Raw genomic sequence first — 23905 nt, 5'->3', positions numbered from 1 at the left:
AGTCTCAAGGCTGTCAATTCAACTAAGTACTTGGGTGTTAAAATTACGAACAACTTCAGTCGGAAAGACCACACAGATAATATTGTGGGGAAGGCGAGCCAAAGGTTGCGTTTCATTGGCAGGACACTTAGAAGATGCAACAAGTCCACTAAAGAGACAGCTTACGCTACACTCGTTCGTCCTCTGTTAGACTATTGCTGCGCGGTGTGGGATCCTTACCAGGTGGGATTGACGGAGGACATCGAAAGGGTGCAAAAAAGGGCAGCTCATTTTGTATTATCACGTAATAGGGGAGAGAGTGTGACAGATATGATACGCGAGTTGGGATGGAAGTCATTAAAGCAAAGACGTTTTTCGTCGCGGCGAGATCTATTTACGAAATTTCAGTCACCAACATTCTCTTCCGAATGCGAAAATATTTTGTTGAGCCCAACATACATAGGTAGGAATGATCATCAAAATAAAATAAGAGAAATCAGAGCTCGAACAGAAAGGTTTAGGTGTTCGTTTTTCCCGCACGCTGTTCGGGAGTGGAATGGTAGAGAGATAGTGTGATTGTGGTTCGATGAACCCTCTGCCAAGCACTTAAATGAGAATTGCAGAATAATCATGTAGATGTAGATGTAGATCTACATCTACATCTACATGATTATTCTGCAATGTAGATGTAGATGTAGATGTTGGTGTCTGCCTCAAACTTACGCACTTAAAATGCGTGGGGTAAGGGCCGTGTCCTGTTAAGAAATACCGCCGCTGGGATCGATATTTTTGAGTTTTAGTGTCTCCCTTGCATCGGAAAAGAACTGGTATAGCCTGAGGCCTGTATCACTTGTGTCCCACTCGCCTTAACATGTCGTCGACAGGACGTTACAGCCTAATGTTTCTTCCTCCCTTCACCTTAAGTACCCGTGTACACGTTCCACAGGAAAGCAAAGCTGCTTCTGCATGCCAGCAGGTGTTTCGGGCAGCCCGTACGCGCCGCTGCTGCAGGCGATCAGCGAGTCAGGTCGCAGCCGGCCCGCCGGCGCGCTGGAGGCTGCCCGCGGCGCATGCGCACTGCTGCTGACGCCGGCGGCGCTACTGCAGCAGGCGCTGCTGCACGCCGACCACCAGCTGCCCTGCCCCGCCGGACAGCTCTCCGGGAACAAGGTGGGGGCGGCTCTCAGGGCCGGTTCAAACAGTACTTTCGGCCAGAATAGACTACTCGTTGCTGTGGGGGCGCGTTTCGCACTTCCGTCAAAACCAGCCTGATCAACTGACTGTGCCAAGCGTAGAGCTCCAAAATCTTAAGTGTGTTTCAGACTGCGCATCTACATCTACTCTATGTGATCAAAAGTATCCGGACACCTGGCTGAAAATGACTTGCAAGCTCGTGACGCCATTCATTGGTAATGCTGGAGTTCAATATGGTGTTGGCCGACCCTTAGCATTAATGACAGTTTCCAATCTCGCAGGCATACGTTCAGTCAGGTGCTGGAAGGTTTCTTGGGGAATGGCAGCCCATTCTTCACGAAGTCCTGCACTGAGGAGAGGTATCGATGTAGGTCGGTGGGGCCTGGCACGAAGCCGGCGTTCCAAAGCATCCCAAAGGCGTTCTGTAGGAGTCAGGTCAAGACTCTGTGCAGGCCAGTCTATTACAGGGATGTATTGTCGTGTAATCACTCCGCCACAGGCCGTGCATTATGAACAGGTACTGGATGTTGAATGATGCAATCGCCATCACCCAACTGCTCTTCAACGGTGGGAAGTAAGAAGGTGTTTAAAACATCAATGTAGGCCTGTGCTGTGATAGTGCCATGCAAAACAACAAGGGGTGCAAACCCCCTCCATGAAAAACACGACCACACCATAACATCACCTCCTCAGAATTTTATTGTTGGCACTACACACGCTGGCAGATGACATTCACCGGGCATTTGCCATACCCACACCCTGCCATCGAATCGCCACATTGTATATGTGGTGTGCGCACTGTAAGACCTTCGGTACACACACCATCAGATTATTTGACTTGTCACTCTAACGAAGTAGGCGAGTGTCAGCAATATGTCTCGTGGTCTTATCGTGGCGTGTTTATCTTCTGCCGTTAGGTCAGACGATAGAAATGCCACTTGCACGCTTAGAGTAGCAGACTGACGGTGACCAACTTTAAACAGAACTTGATTAATTTTCACACACATTTATTAAAATAATAACAAGCATAAAAATTACTTAGCTTGGTTCTGGATGTTATTTACAATTGACAATCTGAAGTTCCTTTGGTATTGGTACGTTAATCTTATTCTCACATACGTCTCTGATACATGACAAAAGTGTCTATACATTTATCTTCATGGCTATGTACAGGAATATGATAATCTTATTAGGCGCAGACTGAAACTTGACTATAGACTGGTACAGTCAAATGTAGAACTCGTACAGAATGGTACAGACAAATGCACACTGGTACAGACTGGTGAAGACAAATGCAGACTGACTAATTGGAGGTCTGTACACTCGTTATAATACCTCGCGCATTCATGTATCTCTGCGCGAGTGTGATCCGTGAGGAGAAAAGTTTCTACGTTAGCAGCAATCTCATTGGCTGCGTTACATATTAATACACTGATCGGCGGAAGCAGAATTTGGTCTGTCTCTATGGCAGCGCCATCTCGTAGTGCGGAGACGGACGAGCGCTGTGCCTGCGCTGTTGTGCTTAGCGGGGCGCGTTCTACTGGGAAAGTTGTGTACGCGCTGACTACGCGGAAGGATGTACACAACACCCACCTTTGGCATTGATGACAGCTTCCACTCTCGCAGGTATACTTCAGGTGCTGGAAGGTTTCTTGCGGAATGGCAGCCCATTCTTCACAGAGTGCTGCACTGAGGTCGGTGTGGCCTGGCACGAAGCCGGCGTTCCGAAACATCCCAAAGGTGATCTACAGGATTCAAGTCAGGACAGGGATGTTACTGTCGAGTAACCACTCCGCCACAGGCCGTTCGTTATGAATAGGTGCTCCATGGTGTTGAATGAGGCAATCGCCACCCCGAATTGCTGTTCAGCAATGGTAAGTAAATAGGTGCTTAAAACATTAATGTAGGACTGTGCTGTGATAGTGCCACGCAAAATAACAAGGGGTGCAAGCCCCCTACATGAAAAACACGACCATACTATAACACCACCGCCTCCGAATGTTACTGTTTGCACTACACGCGTTGGCAGATGACTTTCACCTCGCATTCGCCGTACCCACACCCTCTCATCGGATCGCCACATTGTTTACCGTGATTTGTCACTCCACATAAAGTTTTTTCAGTGTTCAGTCGTCCAATATTTACGCTCCTTACAACAAGCGAGGCGTGATGTTTGGCTTATCAGGAGCTGCTCGACCATGAAATCCAAGTTTTCTCACCTCCATCCTAACTGTCATAGTACTTGCAGTGAATCCTGATGCAGTTTGGAATTCCTGTGGGATGGACTCGATAGATATCTGGCTATTACAAAATGGTTCAAATGGCTCTGAGCACTGTGGGACTTAACATCTGTGGTCATCAGTCGCCTAGAGCTTGGAACTACTTAAACTTAACTAACCCAAGGACATTACACACATCCATGCCCGAGGCAGGATTCGAACCTGCGACCGCAGCGGTCGCTTTGCTACAGACTGTAGCGCCTAGAACCGCAAAGCCACCCCGCCCGGCGCCTATTACACATTACGACCCTCTTCAATTGACTGCGGTCTCTGTCGGTCAACAGACGAGGTCGGCCTGTACGCTTTTGTGCTGTACGTGTCCCTTCATGTATCCACTTCACTATCACATCGGAAACAGTGGACCTAGGGATGTTTAGGAGTGTGGAAATCGCGCTTAAAGACGTATGACACAAGTGACACCCAATCACCTCACCATGTATGGAGTCCATGAGTTCTGCGGAGCGCCCCATTCAGCTCTCTCACGATGTCTAATGACTACTGAGGTCGCTGATATGCAGTACCTGGCAGTAGTTGGCAGCGCAATGCACTTAATATGAAAGTCGAATGTTTTTGGGGGTGTCCGGATACTTTTGATCACATAGTGTACATCTACATGGATACTCCGCAAATCACACTTAAATGCCTGGCAGAGGGTTCATCGAACCACCTTCACAATAATTCTCTACTGTTTCAGTCTCGAACAGCGCGCGGAAAAAACGAACACCTACATCTTTCCGTGCGAGTTCTGATTTCCCTTATTTTATTATGATGATCCTTTCTCCCTAAGTAGGCTGGAGTCAACAAAATATTTTCGCGTACGGAGGAGAAAGTTTGTGATTGAAATTTCGTGAGAAGGCTCGTTGAATGATATATCGCCTGTGTGGAAAAAATTCTCGTATCGGTCCCGGACACTCAACAAAGCAAACTTCTTCTGTGAGTGCATTTCTGACTCGAAACGATCCCTAGAGGCCTCACCGCCCCCCCCCCCCCCTACACTATACCGTTCCAGTTTTTTCATTTTGTTTTTATTCCCTCGCTTATGAGGGCGATGGTACATTGGTAGAGGTACATTGTCATTCTTCAGACGAAAGCATTTATAAAATACAAGACATAATTTGCGAGGTGCCGGGGCTAGCAGTGTATTTAACACTAAATTCTTCTAGAATCTTCATATGGAAATGATGCTCTAAGCCCCCCCTTTTCTAACTCCTACTTTTTCTGTTGTACATGGATTAAGAAGAAATGCGAACTGACTGTAATCGACCCTGCAAGTGGAGTAGAGAAGAGTTTGGCACCTGCAATAATTTAATTGGATAGAAATTAAGGAAAATTTCATTAACGTAGTGAGAAATGAAAGGGTTGTTCTACCGATTAACAGAATGAATGTTCTGTCCAAAATAACAATTTGATTTATTATGACTAAACTCAAAATAATAAACAAAGCACACAGATCATTTACTATACATCAAATTGGATGCTCAAATAAATGCTGTGAAGGTGAAGTTGTCCATAAACTAGATTGAGACATTTATGACCAAGCAGTATGTGGAGCCAACCCCTTGCAACTCAAATCTTAGAGAAACACCCAGCCAACCCAACATTAATTGCTGCTACAGTAGTGATAACTCAGACAATGAACACCCAAGACAGAACAAAGTTAGAAAAGACGAACAGGCACGCTCCGCTGAGCTCTGATTATCACCTAGCAAAAGTCTCTGATTTGCTGGTGCTGCGGACGTACATTACCAAGCTGTCTTCTTAACTGCAAGGACACGATATGGCGTGCCGGAGGCGATGGCTGGTTGCTTCGACGTCCCATCGTTGTGATGATAATGTCGTGAGTATAGCCCGAAACAAAATCTCCTGGTTTGGTTGTTCCAGACTAAAGACTTCCTAGCAACACAAATACCCCTCTGAGGGAGACAAAGAAGGCTCGCTACACAATCACGGATGGTACAGTGAGTGATTTTAACAAGAGAAGTCACACAGTAACTCTGCTACAGTCAACTTTAGCCAAAACTGCTCAAGACGAACAACATAGGCTTCTTGTATGCAGAACGCTCGATTGCCAACTGTACTCAGAAAGTTACGTTGAAGTCGAAACTTCAGCAACTTCGTCAAACAGTTACAATTAAATGAAAGTATACTAGACAGCCAACGGAAGGCAGACTGTCCAGAGCAGCGAGAGCTCAGTCTTGTAACCTACTCCGACCGAAAGGCGAGAGCCGACTCTCTCAAGAGCACCCGTACAAGCCGAGCACAGAACATTGGCGCCCCCACGACAGTGGTCGTGGTTAAACGTTCCAATCAGCAACTCGAAAACCGGCGGAAAATTCCCCTCTATTGCCGATGCAGTACTATTCCACCAATGGAGATACTTGGCGCCAATTTCTACGCCGATTTTGGTACGCCACGGAGCTATCCTCTGAGCCAGCCAATCACAGTTATGATTTTGCAGAAAACGCGGGAATTTGCCCACCAAGACTGCCTGGGAACACAAGTCATTCCAACGCCTCACTGGTAGCCCGCCAGAAAGTGTTTTCACTAAGTTTCTGTGAAGTAACGGAATCTCTAGCCAAGCCGCTCTGTCAGGCCCCTGTGGGCGTGTCACCGCCGCTCTTATGACAATGCCGGCATCTGGAAAGCATCCACTCGACTCCCTTGCACCCGTCGGCTTAGCCCTTTCAAGAACAGCAGAATCCACCTGTCACCAGATCACCCGGGTGACGAGAGACGCTGCATGGGAAGTCCGCGTGTGAAGGAGTAGCGACTTTTCACAGCATGCAGTTAGAGAGGAAAATCGAATTACTCAGAGTAAGATAGAAATATCAGAGGGGGCTCATGCCACCTCTCAAATTTCCAAAAAACTAAAAATATATAATACACACACGTTTTCAATATTATTAAAACAGAAGTTGGCACATTTATAAAATACAGCCAATGGATGACTGTATAATAAAATGATGCACTTAACTTATAGAAAATAAGTCTTGGCGAGGGTTGTTTTTTTTGGGGGGGGGGGGAATGGTGTTTTGGGTATTATGCGGAGTGGGAGAAAGAGAGAGGGACACTGAACCAAATTTTTGGAAAGAAAGGAAGGAAATGGGGTGGGGGTGTTCTGTTGAAGTTAAGAGGATGGGCAGATTTCACGATCTGATAGATGGAGGCGGTTAAAGTTTCGTTGGAACAGGATGAAGGGAGTGTCTAGGTGTAAGTTTGGGGGATGTGTTGCTATAAGTGAGGCAAAATATAAGAGTTAATCTTTAGCAATGAAACTGTAGGGTGGTTGGTGTCAAGTTTGCAGGAAGTGTTCAAAGTGAGAGGAGAGAGAAAAAATTGAAAAGTTCATACACGGTGCTAGTGGGGGATGAAGACGGATGTGGAAGGCGACACAGACTGCGTAGCATTCGAGGATCTGGAAGAAATCATACACTCCTGGAAATGGAAAAAAGAACACATTGACACCGGTGTGTCAGACCCACCATACTTGCTCCGGACACTGCGAGAGGGCTGTACAGGCAATGATCACACGCACGGCACAGCGGACACACCAGGAACCGCGGTGTTGGCCGTCGAATGGCGCTAGCTGCGCAGCATTTGTGCACCGCCGCCGTCAGTGTCAGCCAGTTTGCCGTGGCATACGGAGCTCCATCGCAGTCTTTAACACTGGTAGCATGCCGCGACAGCGTGGACGTGAACCGTATGTGCAGTTGACGGACTTTGAGCGAGGGCGTATAGTGGGCATGCGGGAGGCCGGGTGGACGTACTGCCGAATTGCTCAACACGTGGGGCGTGAGGTCTCCACAGTACATCGATGTTGTCGCCAGTGGTCGGCGGAAGGTGCACGTGCCCGTCGACCTGGGACCGGACCGCAGCGACGCACGGATGCACGCCAAGACCGTAGGATCCTACGCAGTGCTGTAGGGGACCGCACCGCCACTTCCCAGCAAATTAGGGACACTGTTGCTCCTGGGGTATCAGCGAGGACCATTCGCAACCGTCTCCATGAAGCTGGGCTACAGTCCCGCACACCGTTAGGCCGTCTTCCGCTCACGCCCCAACATCGTGCAGCCCGCCTCCAGTGGTGTCGCGACAGGCGTGAATGGAGGGACGAATGGAGACGTGTCGTCTTCAGCGACGAGAGTCGCTTCTGTCTTGGTGCCAATGATGGTCGTATGCGTGTTTGGCGCCGTGCAGGTGAGCGCCACAATCAGGACTGCATACGACCGAGGCACACAGGGCCAACACCCGGCATCATGGTGTGGGGAGCGATCTCCTACACTGGCCGTACACCACTGGTGATCGTCGAGGGGACACTGAATAGTGCACGGTACATCCAAACCGTCATCGAACCCATCGTTGTACCATTCTTAGACCGGCAAAGGAACTTGCTGTTCCAACACGACAATGCACGTCCGCATGTATCCCGTGCCACCCAATGTGCTCTAGAAGGTGTAAGTCAACTACCCTGGCCAGCAAGATCTCCGGATCTGTCCCCCATTGAGCATGTTTGGGACTGGATGAAGCGTCGTCTCACGCGGTCTGCACGTCCAGCACGAACGCTGGTCCAACTGAGGCGCCAGGTGGAAATGGCATGGCAAGCCGTTCCACAGGACTACATCCAGCATCTCTACGATCGTCTCCATGGGAGAATAGCAGCCTGCATTGCTGCGAAAGGTGGATACACACTGTACTAGTGCCGACATTGTGCATGCTCTGTTGCCTGTGTCTATGTGCCTGTAGTTCTGTCAGTGTGATCATGTGATGTATATGACCCCAGGAATGTGTCAATAAAGTTTCCCCTTCCTGGGACAATGAATTCACCGTGTTCTTATTTCAATTTCCAGGAGTGTAGAATTTTGGTCAAGCAATAAACCAAGCTACAGTGGTGCAAGGTACCACTGGTCGGATTAAGGCTTTAGAGTGTGTAGTATGGTAGAGATATCCCGCCTGGTTAGCCATGCGGTCTAATGCACTGCTTTCCGAGCAGGAATGCGTGTAGGTCCCCGTCACAAATCCGCCCGGGGGATTAGTGTCGAGGTCCGGTTTGCCGGCCAGTCTGTGGATTGTTTTTAAGGCGGTTTTCCCCTGCCTTGGCGAATGCGGGCTCGTTCCCTTTATTCCACCTCAGTTACACTATGACAGCGATCGCTGCGCAAAACACTATCTCCACTTATGCGTACACCATAATCACTCTACCACGCAAACATTGGAGTACACTCATCTGGTTTGAGACATTCCTGGGGGCGGGGATCCGAACCGCACACCGCACAATAACCCTGAGTTCGGTGTGGGGCGGCGGTGGCGTGAGTGGACTGCTGTAGCCTGTTGTGGGGTTCCATACCACTGAGGTCTACGGCAGGGAGGAAGCCTCTCCGTCGTTTCTAGGTCCCCAGTTCCATATAGTACAATACAATGGTAGAGATGTGCTATCCCGATGTTCGTTCGGTTAGTGGTTGTAGTTATTTAAGACTATTGTAGGATTTTTCTTGGATGACCTGTAGATTGGGCTCTTATGTTAATTCACGACCGAGGATTAGGTCGCAGTAGCAGTAACAACAAGGCAAAATTGAATATGTAAATGCATTGATCTTGTTTACGGGTATTCCTCTCGATCTTCGGTAGTCCTGGTGAATGTTCCTTCAGTCGTTATATGTACATTTCTACGCTGACGGAAAAAAATCCCAAGACTAAGAAGGAGTTGTGCGAGATAAACGAAAGTTGGGAGGCGTGTTTCTGCAACTGGAAGATGTCTATTCAAATTTCACAGCAGTCGCATAAGAGTGGCTGTACTAGTGCCGATATGACGATGCAAATCAGGTTTGCTTTAAATACACACTGTAACATTCGGGAGCACTATTTACCTTTGAGACTGGACTTAGTGTGTTGATGTCAGCCAGGAATGCCTTTCAAGACGACGACGCTATTATCAACGCCACACCGAGTTTGAACAAGGTCATGTAACAAGGCTACGGGAAGTTGAATGGTCCTTCCACGATATTGCAAGACTTTGCAGGGAAGTAGCCATTGTATACTAGTGCTCGCAGTGGGAAGGTACTATCGCAAGAAGACCAGGCACCGGACAGCCTCGAGGCACTACTGAAAGGGTGGTACGGTTGTGGCACATCTTACACCGTCTGAAGCAGCAACTCCAGTAGTAGTTGGCACCACATTGCCACAAAAAACTCTTAAAAACCGAGGAATGAGCAGAAGAAAACAGTCTTGGTAGTGATGTTGAAATTACTGTTCATTTATTCGTCAATGACACGCAATTCGCCTGATTCAAGACATCTTCAGATTGGCCAATAAATGTTGATAAGCAAGTGATGGATTCTAGCGGTAATACCGGTTACTACACTGAGGTGAGAAAAGTCATGGTATACCTCCTAATATTGTATCCAACTTCCTTATGCTCGCCATAGTGCAGCAACTCTATGTGATAAGGATACAACATGTCATTGGAAGTCCCCTGCAGAAATATTGAGCCATGCTGTCTCTATACCCATCTATAATCGAAAAAGCGATGGCTGTGCACGATATTGTGCACGAACTGACTTCTCGATTATGACCCATAAATGTTCGACGGGATTCATGTCGCTACAACTGTCAAGAATGATCTTAAAACCAGTCGCAAACAATTGTGGCCCAGTGACATGATGCATAGTCATGCATAAAAGTACCACCTTCGTTTGGGAACATGACTTCTACGAACGGTTACAACTAGTCTCCGAGTACCGGAACATCCAGAGGACCCAATCCATTCAACGTAAACACAGCCCACATCGTTATGGAGCAGCCAATAGCTCGCACAGTGCCTTGTCGATCACTTGGTTCCATGGCTTCATGGGGTCTGTGCCACTCTCGATCTCCACCATCAGCTCCTCCTAACTGTAATCGGGACTCTCCTGACCAGGCCACGGTTTTCCAGTCCTCCAGGATCCAACTGATGAGGCCAGAAGCCCAGGAGAAGCGCTGCAGGCGATGTCATGCTGTTAGCAAAGGCGTTCGTGTCAGTCGTCTGCTGCCATAGTCCATTAGCGCCACATTTCGCCGCACTGTCCTACGGATATGTACGTTATTTTACGCAGTGTTGCTTGTCTGTTAGCTCTGACAACTGTACTTAAACGCCACTTTTTTCCTTTATTGTTATTTCACTCCCCATAATGGGGTGGCCTGGCAGCGGCACAATACACCGCTCTTCAGCCAAGAGAGTTACAAAAAACATAAGCAAATGAGAAAATAGTACATAAACGAGAATGGTAAAAATGAGTGAATAAACGATAACAAAAACAGATGAGTATAAAAGGTAGATTAAAAAAAAGTAGATAAGGGCCACACACACACGCAGGGAATGGGTACTGTACACCGAAGCGGAAACAAAGAAGCATCACAGTGAGAACACAAATGAATGACGCTGTTGGTGGCGATGTAACGTAACACTGCACACGGCACTGGAAAAATGCTGACACCACAACAAAAACGTTAAAAATCACTGCACGGAAAGGGGGGGGGGGACCTACCACCATAGGCTACGTGGGGTTTCCTACAAGGGCGCAGCAGGTAATGAAGCTGTCCCGAGCAACAGGTTCCCTAATGAGATGTTTGCGAACTGAGCCTCCCCCCACTGTTTGTCTACCCCAGTCGCTCACCCTCAGTGAAGGTGTTGTCACCAGCGTTTATCTGCCAACTTTCATGCTGATTGACGAAATGATGTTGAATTTATTTAAAGGTAGGCCAACTTTCCGCCGTCCAGAATACGTTGGCTTGTATAAATGCCTTCACCACGAAAACGTACATACATGAGCCAACTTCCAAGCTGATCAGTCAAATGGTGTGTAATTCTGTTGTAAGGTACCCTCAGCCATACACCGCATGAAATTTCACGTAGACGGTGAGGTTCCCCTTGTTTTGAAGATCAAATGTACAAAATTTCATCAAGATCGGAGCAACACTGTGGCTTTTGTTGAAATCCGTAAGTAAAGTTCCCTCCACCATGCACTGAACGAAGTTTTATATAGGCAGTCACCTTCCTCTTCGTTTGGGAAATAGGATTCATTTTTATACACCCCGCTCGCTCTATGCGGACTTGGTTGCGAGACATAAATAATAGATTTGAACAACAGAAATCATGTAATGATTTCTGTCGTATAAGGAGCAACATAGCTATTGAATAATAGCAACGAGAGCAGTCACATTCAGTGTTACACAAAATAAAGTTATATCTTGTAAATTATCACGACACAAAATGAAGATGATAAGCAATGTGGGACTTCCTTCCGTTTGCGTTTGAAACTTTCGGAGAACTCCTGTGTGGTGAGGAGGTTGGGAGGGGGCAGCAAGGGGAGCCTCAATTAGTTATGCCGGCCTGGGCCTCTGACAGGTTTAGTGCTCCACTGCTCGTAGGAAACCCCACGGTAGGAAACCCCACGACACACCACCATAGGAAGGGTAAGGGAGGGAAGAAAAGGGAGGGGGGAGAGACGGTAGCGGGAAACCAGGAGGGGGGAGGAGGGGGGCGGTGGAGGGGAGAAGGAAAGGAGCCGGAAGCCTGAGGGGGTGGAAAGGAGAAAGAAGGTGGGCAGCAGGGGAAAAGGAAAAAGAAGGGAAGGGGGAGAGGGAGGGAGAGAGGGAGCCCCAAGGAGGGTAGGGGGGAAGAAGGAGGGATTAGATATGGTAGGAGGTGTATATGGAAGGCGCGAGGACATTATCCGGGAGGGGGAGTTGCCAGAAGCCACCTTGGGCGAGGGTATGGAGTGTGTGAAGATGGAGACCAGGCAGGACACTGTGGTACAGGTGCGGAAGCGGGCTGGGGTGGGAGAGGATGGGGGAAACCAAAGGATGGGGGGGGGGGGGGGGATCCAGTTTGTGGGAGACATATAGGATTCGTATTCGTTCAAGGAACAGGAGGAAATGTGGAAGGGGATCAAATCATAGAGGATCCGCGTGGGAGACACGAGACGGATGCAATAAGCAAAGCAGAGTGCATGGCGCTCTCAAACGCCACTGCTCTCAGTCATTAAGTGAAGGCCATTGGCCACTGCAGTGTCCGAGGCGAGAGGTAGTCGCCTGAAATTTGGTATTCTCCGCACACTCTTGACACTGTGGATTTCGGAATATTTAATTCCGTAACATTCCGAAATATGATGTCTCATTCCGCGTTCAAAGTCCAATTGTGCGGCAATAAACGCGTCGGAAACCTTTTCACATGAATCACCTGAGTTCAAACGACAGCCCTGCCATTGTGCTGCCCTTTTATATCTTGTGTACGCTATACTACCGCCATCTGTATGTGTGCTTATCGCTATCCCACGACTTTTGACACCTCAGTGTAATGCACCAGCATTGCACATTTGCAATGGCGTTTGATGTGCTTACATCAACCTGTGAATTTGCAACGTTAATTACTTAAATATGTTACGTAGAGAAATGTATTCCAGAAATTTCTTTTTCTACCTCACCTATTTGTTGGTTTTGGGATTTTTTTTTTCTCGTCAGAGTATTTTCTTTCCTTCCCCAGCCATTCTTTCTTGTGTCGATCTGAAACACACGAAATTCCTATGTTACAAGAGCGTGTTTTCCGGGAGAAGGTGTGACCACATGGTGACAGTATTGAGCTTCACCCTGCTGCCCTGACAGTGAATGTGTCGATTCTGTGACATCCAAATTTCTCTTAAAAGTCGTTCGTCTATCGCCCACTCTGTCCCGCAGTCCCGTCGTCGGGACATTCGACAAAGCTAGTTTCAGAGTTCGATTTTGCAACCTTTATAAGCGATCGTTTCATCGTATTTACTTCGCCAGGCTTACCCAAAAAGTGGGTCCAGTTCCGTCGAATACTGAAGCGCAGTACCGTATGAGCATACATACAGCCAAAGAAAGTGATCATGGAAGTCACGCATTGTAGACTACAAAAGTTTATTCAGTCCATGTATGTGTGAGATACGTTAAGCAACATGGCTTTATCAGAGAATGTGATAGCGCAGTCGAATTTTTTTCAGTCCGCTACCTCATACAAAAATGCAGAGATAAAGTAGAGCCCCTGCGCATGGTTTACTTTCATTCGGAAAAGTCTCCGTCCATATTCCCCATTAATTGACACATTGTATGGCATCCGTGATCAAGGTGCTCCAGAGATACTTCTAAAAAAAAAATGTCATCAGGCTACTAGCCTAGTGGTTCAAATGGCTCTGAGCACTATGGGACTCAACTGCTGTGGTCATAAGTCCCCTAGAACTTAGAACTACTTAAACCTAACTAACCTAAGGACAACACACAACACCCAGCCATCACGAGGCAGAGAAAATCCCTGACCCCGCCGGGAATCGAACCCGGGAACCCGGGCGTGGGAAGCGAGAACGCTACCGCACGACCACGAGATGCGGGCTACTAGCCTAGTGCAAGAATTTCTATTTGACATCACTTCCGCACCTTTCGTATCAATTCCTTTACACATTTTATCAAATAGATTCCCAACTGGTGTCACGAGTAGAGATGGGTCGAACTCGTTCACTCCAGTGAACTACTTCATTCATTTCACTCTTTGCCGTGAAGCGTTCAAATGAAGTAGTTCATTCGTGAAGTACGGAAGCCTGTCGAAGTTCCCCAGTTCGCCGCTCAGCCGCTGCTACGCTCGCTTCGCCTCGCTCGTACAATAAAGCTTCGTAATACTTCATAATTTTACCAACAGATGGCCAACTATGCAGTAACGTGAACGCAACGTTTTACGCTCTTACAGCGTCTGAGTTAACTTAAATAGAGCATGGTCGAAGGGGACAAAAGAAAGATAAACAGAGAAGCCTGTCACATATAAAGAAGGTATTACATTTAATCTTGCTCGAAATTTTCTCATGAAGCGTCCAAAAAAGTCTTTATCTGCCAAATGAAATATTATTTGTTGTATTCATGAACTGAAAAATAGGGCTACCAACGAAATGCAGTCCAATTTTATGTTCCTTGTAAAATTTAATCCAAAATAGAATGAGTATGTTTACCACTGTCACAGTCTATATATCTACGTTAAGTAATTATTCAGAAGTTTTCCTGTAGATTTTATTTTTGTTGAGAATAATAACCTTCTAGATTCAAAACGTAAACTGTCACCTGTAGTCATTGGTACGATTTCAGGTAAAATCCCTCTTTCAGTGTTATTAACAAACCTTTTATTTTCATGTTGGCTGTGCGTGCTCACCCAGCCAGCCTCTTCGTTTATGTTCATTTGTCTGCAAGTGCTGCCAACGGTAGGCTACCCGTAGACGCGAAGTATAACTGCACAGATAGTCACGAGTAATGTCAGCACTGCAGGTAGCAGCAGACGCTGCCTCCTCCACCCGTCCTAAACCTATCGTTCCCCACTAACACTGCGCGATTCGTCGACGGGCAGGACAGGGAGGAGTGAAGTGATGGGAGGAGGAGTGACGTGGGTGAGGGAGAGGGGAAGAGAGTGAGTGAACTAGAAAAAAGTGTGGAGTGTGCTATCTGTGAAGAGTTTGAAGTACCAGTTCATTGAAATTGAGTGGCAAGTTCACACTTCACTGAAGTGAAGCGTTCATTTGAACGACTCATTCACGAGCTCCCCATCACTAGTCACGAGGCTGAGTGAACTCCGTTCCAGACGCTTTCATCAGAAAATCTGAGTTATCCACATGGAATTCAAAACGTGACCCGATGTGTTAGTAGCCAGAGACGCTAACCACGTAACCACGGAGGTGCCCAGATGTACTTGTTGACTAGGTGAGGATGATATAGAAAGTAACCAGCAGTCGAGAAAATATCCCAGCAGCATTATCCGGAACCTGTCCTGCAACAGTATGCTTGCATGAGGGATCTGCTTTGTTACTTCTGCTGTTTATTCTTGTTTCGGAAGTCATCATAGGAACATACAGAAAGAAGTCCCACAGGCCGTGCTGTACGCTAATGATGCCACGATTGCTGTTACAATCACAGATAATTGCTGTGCTCCTCTCTAACAATATGGGCTGCGTATAAACACCCACAATTAGTTGTGAACTACGCCAACCTTTGTTCAGTTACATTAAGCAGCATCACACTAGAGAAGACAGAAAGTTTTTGCTACATGACATCCCGTATAAACGATCGAACAAATCAGCCACAACTTGCATCATTAGCGCCCGAGCTCTGTCTTGTAAAATGATGGGCGGGTCTTGCAGAAAGCGTCACCGCTACTTCCTGTAAGATGTTCGTTTTCGGAACACAGCATGCGACAAGCTTAGAATTACAAGCGGTGACGCTTTCCGCACGACCTGCCTACCATTTTGCAGGACAATGCTCGGGCGCATATGACGCAAATTGTGATTAGTTGCCGGCCGCGAAGGCCGAGCGGTTTTAGGCGCTTCAGTCCGGAACCGCGCGACTACTGCGGTCGCAGGTTCGAATCCTGCCTCGGGCGTGGATGTGTGTGATGTCCTTAGGTTAGTTAGGTTTAAGGGGCTCCGGAACGCCCTATACTTGCAATGTTCAAATAACGCTTATAAATTACATCTTTCCTCACAAAGTATTTGAGGTAGGAAGTTGAACTTTTTACAGATTATTTATTGAAATATGGTCTACAACTTAACACAGGGATTTTACAAAATTTTAGTTCAATTATTAAAGATGATTTTTTTTCAATTGTAATGAAAATTCACAACATTTTTTTGCAATTTTTTTATTTATATATTCAAAAATATACAGTTTTTTGGAAAAAGTCTGTGTTAAATTATGCAGAAGGTACTGTGTAACATTTACTGAAAGTTTGAAACAAATATGTTTGGAGGATCCTTAGAAAACATGTAATTAGTATGAGAAAATAAAAGTTTTGGGAATCGAGCGACAAAGATTGGATTAACTTTTTAGTGCATTCCAGGTCCGTAGAATGGATTATCTTCATCCTCTGCAAACTCCTCCTCCAGCTTCCTCTTGTTCCTCCTCCTGTTTACTCTTGCTTGTATTTCTAGACTCTTTACAGCCCTGTCTGCAGCCCGAAGGCGTTCCTTGTCTAAAGCAAGCATCGCTCGTACCATGTTAGAACCTATCTTCATTCCCATATTTCTAAATACCTTGCACCTTACAATGTTGCCATCATTGAAAGTCGCAACAGCATCATACACACCAAAGTGAAGTGTTTCTATTCCAACAAATACAGTCTTGGGGATTCTCGACCATATAACACTATTTACACTTTCATTGGGGTTTTGAGTTTTTCCGTGAATACACTTTTTCAACAGTTCAGGTGCTGCTAAGTCTCTGAAAATAGGTTTTATCACCTTCATTATTGCATGAGGCAGACTAAAATGTACCTGATGAACACGGACGTTAATAATAACACCATTTGACAGCAGTTTAACAGCGCCACAGTGGGTCATGCCCATGTAGAACACATTTCAAAAAAAATTTAAAAATAGTTGTAGTCTTCGGAATTGAATAAATTATATATCTATTAAAAGGTAATAGTCTGCAGATTCAGAAAACGCAAAAAAGTAAAAATTGAACTTTTCATGATTTTGAGCCTTTCCGGAGCCCCTTAAGTAGTTCTAAGTTCTACGGAACTGATGACCTCAGATGTTAAGTCCCATAGTGCTCAGAGCCATTTGAACCATTTGCGATTAGTTGTTCGATCGATTGGGCTGGGAAGCGGTGTACTACGCACCACATCCCCAGGACTTAAGCCCTTGTGACTTCGACTTCATCCCCAAATAGAAGAAGCACTTCATGTCATTCGCTTCATAACTGTTACAGAGATTCGTCGGGCAACAGACCGCTCCACTAGAATGATAAACACCACTGGGTGTTGCTTAGGGTATTCTACGACTTCCACGACGTTAGCAACTGGATATACACTATGCTGGCAACTACTTCAAGGACACTAAAACTTTCAAATATGTATCTACTTTGTCTATGTTGTAAATAAATAGTTACTACAATTACACTTCCAACTCTCTTATAAAGCTACGAATGGCGATGCACGAGGAAAGGTCAGTGCAGCATGGATCCAATAGTGTTCAGATTCTATGTGACAATTATGTACTCAACTGCACAGCTGGGCATTTAAAGTGTAGCAGTATGAAGGCAGCATCAACAAAAGTAAGTGTAATGCATGCTTAGCATTTCACTGGAACCGCTTAAAGCAAGAACCGTAACGCCATCTTCACTATGTATATAGCGTTTTTTAGAAGTGATGTTCAATATTCAGGGATATGACAGGAACGATCATTCGAGAGAAAAAGAAGTAAAGTAAACATGGGCTCTAAAACCCATACCTTATGAGCTATGAGCAGTTACTGATCTTCGATACTTCGAAACAAATCTCTTCTACTGGAAGCTCTTTGCTTTCCATAATTTTGGAAGTGGTAGTATGAATCAAAACAAGAAAAAATGTCTAGTAAATACGTGCACTAAAATGCATACCTCTAGAGGTATGAGCATTTGTTCATTAGGAGAGTTGTGTTTCAAAGTAGCGAAGGTGTACAAGAGCCCCTACCTCTTAAGGTATGCATTTTAGAGTACATATTTACTGGACATTTTTTTCTTGTTTTGATCCATACTACCATTTTCCAAAACATGGAAAGCAAAGAGTTTGCAGTAGAAGAGATTTGTTTCACAGTATCAAAGATCAAGAATTGCTCATAGCTCTTAAGGCATGCTCTTTAGAGCTCGTTTACTTGACTTTTTTGTTTCGAATGATGATTCCTGTCATATCCCTGAATACTGAACATCACTTCCGACACACATTGTATAAGGAACATCAAACGCATTTATTGTTGTTTGTTTATCGAAAGTTGTTGCTACGCTTCGTGTAACAAACATCTACCAGCAAGTGTCTGAACAGACATTTCGATGCGTTTAGTGATTTAACATAATACCGCAACTTCTTAGGATTTTTTTTTCAAATCGGGAAACGGAATTTTCTTTCGAATTCGTTAAATGCTTCACGAATATTTCTCCTCACGCAGTTTTTGGTCTCTCTCAATTTTTGTTTGTTTGTGAGGTTTTGGTTAGTTCTAAACGTGCATTGGAGCTCTCTTTGCTATCAAAATAGCCTTGTGACACAGCTGTCTATCCACAGCGGGTCTTTCCTAACTCTCACAACTTTTCTCTACTCATATCTGTCTAGGGCACATTGTACAATAGTCTCGAACTCTGTCCATTTATCGTAGACTTTAACGCTCCTGGAGATGAATTTTTCTTGTTGACTGGTCAGGTGATCTCAAATCTGTTGCTGTCGCTTTTGCTATGCAGTAATATCTTCCCACCTTTCTTTAAATTCCTATTTACAGCCGTACTCAGTAATGCTGTAAGAGCCTACGCTAAACCACTGGACTCGCATTCTGGAGGACGATGGTTCAATCCCGCGTCCGGCCATCCTGATTTAGGTTTTCCGTGATTCCCCTAAATCGCTCTAGGCAAATACCGGGATGGTTCCTTTGAAAGGGCACGGCCGACTTCCATCCCCGTCCTTCCCTAATCCGATGAGACCGATGACCTCGCTGCCTGGTCTTCTCCCTGAAACAACCCAGCCCTACGGTAAACACTTGGAAATTTCGGGCCTGTTGGTGACGAAACTGGCAGTGCAGCATCGTACAGCCACACACCTACCTTGACTCAGGAAATGTGCTTTTTCGCAACAAGACCAAATCTGGAGGACCACAGATTGTCAGGACGGCGACCTATGTTGTGGCTTCCTGTGACGTGACAGCAGAGGGAACGCACAGACAGTTATGTGCCCAACGGGCACAGGAGTGATCATGTATCGCCTTTTGAGACGAGTCCTGGTTTCCCATACAGCATCATGATGAATTTGCCCGTCCCTGGAGACTCCGAAATGAACAAACGTTCATTTGGCGGATCAACACCTGTTGTGATGTTATGCGGTTGCATTGGGTACACAGAAGCATTCTGTAGTAGGAGAAATCACTGAATTTGTTTTCTTATTTTTGAACAACATGGTCATTTATTAGCAGTTAATAAAACGTGATGTAGAATTTGCTGTTCCAGAACAAAAATGTAATATGAGATCACATGTTCCCCATGCTGTCTTCACGTGCCTCGATGCAGAGAGTGTTCGACTGCTGCCCTGGCCAGAACCTTCTCCATACCTCTCACGTACTGGAAACACCTGATTGTGGATCACCGAGAGACTGGCACATCACCACTCGCCGGTCACTATGACTCGTGAACTCTGGAATAGATGAAGCTGCATAGAATGTCGTATCTGTAACAAAGATACAAGATCAGGTCGACTCGCTGGTTAAAGCCGTTTTTGCCGCCAGAGGTGGCAGCTCTTACAATAAAGTTCACTACCTCTGTACCCCAGATCGCCTGCAAATTTAGTATTCCTCCTACTACGAACGGCTTTCAACAAGTAATGCAACATTTTTTTTTCGACCAGCTCTGGTTGAAGAAATTCAGAATTTGTTGTGGGACGTCGTGGAATATTCCCGCTTCAGCCCCTGTAGTTTCATGAAGCTCCGATAAGTCGCAGCGCTATACGTAGTCCTAAAACTAGCGTCGGTAAAGGAGGTGCGTTCCAAGCAGAGACCTGTCATTGGGTCTCTTTTGGCGAAAAACCGGAGCATCGCAGATATTCATAGGCGCTTGCAGAATGGCTACAGAGACCTACCGGTGAACAAAAGCATGAGGAGTCGTTGAGTGAGGCATCTGTCATCATCACAACAAGATCGCACAAACGTCCCGCGTGGCGGCGCGCCGCTTACAGCTGTGACTCCTGCAGTGTTGTAACGTGTGGACACTCATTCGAGGTGATCGATGGATCAAACTCAAACACCTCGCTGCACAACTGAACGTCTCTGTTGGTAGTGCTGACACATACGTCCACTAGCTGGGGTAATCAAAGGTGTGTTCCTCTTCATCCACCCTACAGTCCGGATCTCGCACCTTCCGACTTCCATATGCGTGGCCCAATGAAGACTGTACTCCTTGAGAAGCTGCACGTGGATGATGGGAAGGTTACTGATGCAGCCTGGCGTTGCCTCAGACGTCGACCAGTACATTGGAATCACGTGGGCATACTTACCTCGCAGTAAGATGGCGGAGGTGATCGACGGAGCACAATCCAACACCTCGCTGCACTATTTAAATGGAGGCTACGTTGAAAAATAGAGTTTTGAAGCCAAAAAAGTGGGGACTGATTGTGTTGGAATCCGGATAAAGCCAGCCTGCTTTCAAATGGTTCAAATGGCTCTGAGAACTATGGGACTTAACACCTGAGGTCACCAGTCCCCTATAACTTAGAACTACTTAAACCTGACTAACCTAAGGACATCACACACATCCATGCCCGAGGCAGGATTGCAACCTGCTTTCGAAGAAAGAATCTGTTGAACTCCCTCGTATATTGTAAATGTCCAATAGGGAAGTTTTCGGGAGGTTATATCGTTTCTCTGTAAGCTGGAGATCGAAAACCGGTTGTGGCGGGTGAAGTGGCCTCTCCTAGAAGAACGCTCCGACTCCCATACCGGATGACTAACAATAAGAGTCAGTTTTCTGTACAGCAGTCCAGTGCTGAGTGCGGAGATTCACATAGATTCTGTTCATGTACCTTTCTCCATTTAGTACATTAGTTCTAATTCTGTAGTCTTCACACTGTTAATGCCTTTACTGGAAAATACTATATATACTCCCCGGTCGTGTCTGTTCCTTACGACAGCGTGGTAGTAAGAGCGGGAACTAACCTCTTCGCTTTTCAGTCCGCAGACGGACTACACTACCTGTTCAGAAGCATCCGGACACCCCTACGGTTGGTTGTGGGATTGAAGGGGCCAGACTGCTATGGTCATCAGTCCCTACACCTCTATGTAAAGCAGAATTAACCGCTAGATATCACGACAGGCGTACCCACCAGTAGACGGGGAGTGTTTTGTTGTCAATAGAGAAGCAGTAATAGGAGACGTGTGGGTCAGGAGAGTTGCACCGTGGTTCAGAATCCACGTTAAACTGTACGTCCTCCTGTAACTGGCTGGGTAAGTCCGTCCGAAGGTCAGAGGAGGGCAACGGTGTACCAATTCCAAGAGGACGATGCCTGGCAAAGCACAGTGATGTTCAAAACAATGTTCGGATTGATAATCGCTTTGCTTACGTAAGTAGAGGAACAGTTTCAAGAAGGTAGTTGTACCACCATGAGAATGGACATTTTCTTCAAGGAGCGTCTTTGAGGCAGCTGTTTGCGGACAACAGCTTCCTGAAATGGACAAGGCTGGGACGAGTTAGATCGTCGACTTCGTTACAGAACCCATTGTCTAACATCACTACCTTCTCGGGTTTCGGCCCTTGAGGGAGAATGGGCTGTCAGTCGTCACAATCACCATACTGAAAGTGTCCCCAGCGGAGTACAAGCCGTCATAAAGGCGAAGGTGGCTGCACCCCGTATCACCGTCCACTGAAAGGTGGAGAGAGGGAACTAACCTCCTCGCTTCTGAGTCCGCAGACTGTAAGTGCAGAACAGGGAATCAGTGATCATAAGGCCGATGCAGCATCCCTGAATATGGAAGTAAATAGGAATATAAAAAAAGGGAGGAAGATTTATCTGTTTAGCAATAGTAATAGAAGGCAGATTTCAGACTACCTAACAGATCAAAACGAAAATTTCTGTTCCGACACTGACAATGTTGAGTGTTTATGGAAAAAGTTCAAGGCAATCGTAAAATGCGTTTTAGACAGGTACGTGCCGAGTAAAACTCTGAGGGACGGGAAAAACACACCGTGGTTCAACAACAAAGTTAGGCAACTACTACGAAAGCAAAGAGAGCTTCACTGCAAGTTTAAATGCAGCCAAAACCTCTCAGACAAACAGAAGCTAAACGAAGTCAAAGTTAGCGTATGGGGGGCTATGCGTGAAGCGTTCAGTGAATTCGAAAATAAAATTCTATGTACCGACTTGACAGAAAATCCTAGGAAGTTCTGGTCTTACGTTAAATCAGTAAGTGGCTCGAAACAGCATATCCAGACACTCTGGGATGATGCTGGCATTGACACAGAGGATGACACGCGCAAAGCTTAAATACTAAACACCTTTTTCCAAAGCTGTTTCACAGAGGAAGCCCGCACTGCAGTTCCTTCTGTAAATCCTCGCACAAACGAAAAAATCGCTGACATCGAAATAAGTGTCCAAGGAATACAAAAGCAACTGGAATCACTCAACAGAGGAAAGTCCACCCGACCTGACGGGATACCAATTCGATTCTACACAGAGTACGCGAAAGAACTTGCCCCCCTTCTAACAGCCGTGTACCGCAAGTCTCTAGAGGAACGGAAGGTTCCAAATGATTGGAAAAGAGCACAAGTAGTCCCAGTCTTCAAGAAGGGTCGTCGAGCAGATGCGCAAAACTACAGACCTATATCTCTGACGTCGATCTGTTATAGAATTTTAGAACATGTTTTTTGCTCGCGTATCATGTCATTTCCGGAAACCCAGAATCTACTCTGTTGGAATCAACACGGATTCCGGAATCAGCGATCGTGTGAGACCCAACTCGCTTTATTTGTTCATGAGACCCAGAAAATATTAGATACAGGCTCCCATGTAGATGCCATTTTCCTTGACTTCCGGAAGGCTTTTGATACAGTTCCGCACTGTCGCCTGATAAACAAAGTAAGAGCCTACAGAATACCAGACGAGCTGTGTGACTGGATTGAAGAGTTTTAAGCAAACAGAACACAGCATGTTGTTCTCAATGGAGAGACGTCTACAGACGTTAAAGTAACATCTGGTATGCCACAGGATGATGCTGTAGTATACAGAGAAGTTACAGCATTAGAAAATTGCAGCGAAATGCAGGAAGATGTGCAGCGGATAGGCACTTGGTGCAGGGAGTGGCAACTGACCCTTAACATAGACAAATGTAATGTACTGCGAATACATAGAAAGAAGGATCCTTTATTGCATGATTATATGACAGCGGAACAAACACTGGTAGCAGTTACTTCTGTAAAATATCTGGGAGTATGCGTGCGGAACGATTTGAAGTGGAATGATCATATAAAATTAATTTTTGGTATGGCGGGTGTCAGGTTGAGATTCATTGGGAGAGTGCTTAGAAAATGTAGTCCATCAACAAAGGAGGTGGCTTACAAAACACTCGTTCGACCTATACTTGAGTATTGCTCATCAGTGTGGGATACGTACCAGGTCGGTTTGACAGAGGAGATAGAGAAGACCCAAAGAAGAGCGTCGCGTTTCGTCACAGGGTTATTTTGTAAGCGTGATAGCGTTACGGAGATGTTTAGCAAACTCAAGTGGCAGACTGCAAGAGAGACGCTCTGTATCGCGTTGTAGCTTGCTGTCCAGGTTTCGGAAGGGTGCGTTTCTGGATGAAGTATAGAATATATTGCTTCCCCCTACTTATACATCCCGACGAGATCACGAATGTAAAATTAGAGAGGTTCGAGCGCGCACGGAGGCTTTCCGGCAGTCGTTCTTCGCGCGAACCATACGCGACTGGAAC

The 23905-nt window shown here is 46.1% G+C and overlaps 1 protein-coding gene across 1 annotated transcript in view; it reads left to right on the top strand.

Annotated features, from left to right (window-relative positions):
• Positions 1–23905, top strand: part of LOC126474696 (uncharacterized) — a 163411-nt gene that overhangs the window by 115892 nt on the left and 23614 nt on the right. The window contains exon 7 of the mRNA XM_050102174.1: positions 956–1149. Coding sequence (XP_049958131.1) covers positions 956–1149 — 194 coding nt within the window. The remainder of the gene's footprint in view (positions 1–955; positions 1150–23905) is intronic.

This window comes from Schistocerca serialis, chromosome 4 (genome assembly GCF_023864345.2).
Source record: "Schistocerca serialis cubense isolate TAMUIC-IGC-003099 chromosome 4, iqSchSeri2.2, whole genome shotgun sequence".
Lineage (NCBI taxonomy): Eukaryota > Metazoa > Arthropoda > Insecta > Orthoptera > Acrididae > Schistocerca > Schistocerca serialis.
This window is presented reverse-complemented; position numbering and strand designations above follow the sequence as displayed.